The sequence below is a fragment of the Gavialis gangeticus genome, unplaced genomic scaffold (genome assembly GCF_001723915.1).
Source record: "Gavialis gangeticus isolate Ggan-Ray unplaced genomic scaffold, GavGan_comp1, whole genome shotgun sequence".
Taxonomy (NCBI): Eukaryota; Metazoa; Chordata; order Crocodylia; family Gavialidae; genus Gavialis; species Gavialis gangeticus.
Genome location: NW_017729032.1, coordinates 35,831,078 through 35,833,819, shown reverse-complemented (window position 1 = coordinate 35,833,819; position 2,742 = coordinate 35,831,078). Strand labels below are relative to the sequence as shown.

The following is a 2,742-nucleotide window of genomic DNA, read 5'->3' as shown; positions in this document are numbered from 1 at the left end:
ATGATCTGCTCAGATCCTTCTGACCCTACTAACTATGAAACTAACATTTCATCATTTCCCTGCAAGCAATCCATCCTCAAAAGATTTCTCTTTATACTTTCAATTGTATGCAAAGATCTACTGACTAATTTAGAAGTCATGAGGCCAGCAACTCTCTTTTCAGGCTGTCTTTGAACAGTGAGTGATAATTAATACTCAGTATAACCGGGCTTTTCATCTTAAATTGCACAATAATTACTTCCCACTTCAGAAGTGAAACACAACTTACCAACCTAGACTTGTTCTCCAAGTGCCATGGCAAGCATGGACACATCTGACAAGGAACATAATGGATTTAACTCAAGGGAATCAGATCTTTGCTAAATGCCAAGGACAAATCAGGACTATTCATGCATAACACAATGAGATATAGTATGAGAAATGACACAAATAACTGGGTCCATATTCTGGAAAAAAATATCACTGCAGCTGAATTTCCTCAGTTCAGCCCAAGCTAAACCACATGCAATACAAAATACAGACAAATATAAATGGACATATACTCTTTGTTCATATTGATATCAGAGAGGTTGCTCCTTCGTCCTACTGGTACAATGCAAATTTAAACATATCGCGCTCAGGGAGAATATTCTAATAGGAAATGCAGCTAAATGAAACGTCACTGTAAATTTTACTGGATGCTACGTTACAAGCAGAATCATATGCATACATAAACATACAGAAATCAGAAGCTATCAAACAAAGCAACTGAAATTTCAATTGGTATGATATATAGAATGCAGCAATTGCCGTTCCCAAAGACTATCTTAAACAAAGAATGGAACTGAAAAGGGAGAAAATAAAAATAAATAAAGCTGCACTGTCAGCAAAAAATAGTTGTTTCCCTTACTTTTATGAACCATTAGCTGACAGAGAACAAAGCAAAAGGAAAGGTATAAAATGCTTAGCAAATAGAAAAAAGGTTTAAAATCCTATATTTAATTAAAAACATTGTTTATGAGAGAAAGAAGATCTGTAATTAAATTTAGAGTTCCAAAACTATAATAATTGATCTGATCAAAAAATAAAAAAGGTTTACCTTCTCATTTTCTCCTCTGGCTTCTCTTCTTGCTGCCTTTTCTTTTAGCCTTTTTTCCTGCAAGAAATTACAAGAACAATTAAAACTTTAAAGTCATAGTTGTTTTTATTTTTTACAAGCAGAATAGTTTAAAAATTCAAATTGTCCTGGGATTTTATACCTGTTTTCCTCAAGATTACACACACACACACACACACACACACACAGATATCTATATATAGATATATAGATATATATATATGCTAAACATCAGTAAAGTAAAAACAATGAATAAGTTATATTGCTGTGGTAGTCTTGGGGAGCTATATTCATGATGGTCTAGGAAAGTGAGAGAGGCAAAGATTTTTGTAGGTGATATGTTTTATTGGAACAACTGTGTAGTTGTGAGGGATATAAGCAAATGCATTTGTCTTGGTTCTACTGGGGAACATTAAAAAAACCTTCTTAAATTTCTTCATTTTTAGGCTATGAGATGGTATGAAGCTCTTAAAGAAATGATCCAATAAGCAGTTTGATAGTTCTTATTTTTCTATAACAAGTTATTTTGTTTTAAACACTAAAAATATTCAGGACTTCTTATAGCTTTCCTATGAAAGTTCATAAGTAAAATGGCAGTTTTTCCTATTCTGGTCATTGCAAAAACAACTGGAGATCTCAATGCCAAACTACACTTGTTAGCTTCCACATCAAAGCCAATAACTAAGACTCTAAAATATAATTTAGGTAATAAATATGTGAGGTAGGAGCCAGAATAAAATCCAGTTCCCTGTCCCACAGGGGAACTGGCTCCTCGATGTGTTAAATCAGCAGGAATGAAACAGCAGGTATGATATAACACACAGGGGAAGCAGAGAAAATGGTGCTGTGTTGGCACTGTCTAACTTCATTTATTTTTCAAACCAGAATCAAGAGTATTCCCACATTAGCTCTCTTTCAGCTCTCCAGGCTTACAGAATTTTTGAGCGGTACATACAGTAACTACGGTGCATCTCCACAATGGATTTTGAGCAGCACATACAGTGACTATGGTGTGTCTCTATGATGGAAGCTCTGGTGATAACGGTGGCCAAGACACTGAACTCTAGTTGATATTTAAGGTTGTCACAAAAGGACACAACTTTTTGCTGGTTTTGTTTGCTTCAGTGAAGATACATTCACTGGTATAAAACTATGTACACCAGTACAATGTCTTACAACTTCCTGAACTGGAACGAGCTATACAGGCAGCAGCATATTTTTACTCATTTAAATGTGTCCATAATAGGAAGGTCATAACTAGGAAGGAGTAAGGCTGGAGTACTGTTGTAGTTGTGATGCTCCAAGATATAAGCAAGAAGCAAATTTATTTTTGTCTTATTTTTTTTTACTGGTGGTCCCCCTGCAACCGATCACACCAACTGGGGGGGAGGCTCCCCCTGAAGCCAATCACACTGACCAGGAAGCGGCTGTGATGCTACCAGAAGCAGCTGCCACACTCCCACTCCCCGGCTGGCACTCGCAGGGGAGGCACCGGTGCTCCCGCCTGCCCCCCCCATTGCCTGAACAGGGAGTGCGGCACTTTCAGCGGGTGCATGTGCACCCCCATGCACCCCCAACGCATTGCCACATGCACTTCTCTCCCAAAAAATCAGCCCTCCAAACCTGGGGGGGGTCTTAAGTAGGGA

At 37.7% G+C, this 2,742-nt stretch overlaps 1 protein-coding gene across 1 annotated transcript in view; it reads right to left on the bottom strand.

Annotated features, from left to right (window-relative positions):
- The window catches only part of DDX10 (DEAD-box helicase 10), a 504,153-nt gene that overhangs the window by 162,113 nt on the left and 339,298 nt on the right, over positions 1 to 2,742 (bottom strand). Inside the window, exon 16 of the mRNA XM_019524793.1 lies at positions 1,079 to 1,135. Coding sequence (XP_019380338.1) covers positions 1,079 to 1,135 — 57 coding nt within the window. The remainder of the gene's footprint in view (positions 1 to 1,078; positions 1,136 to 2,742) is intronic.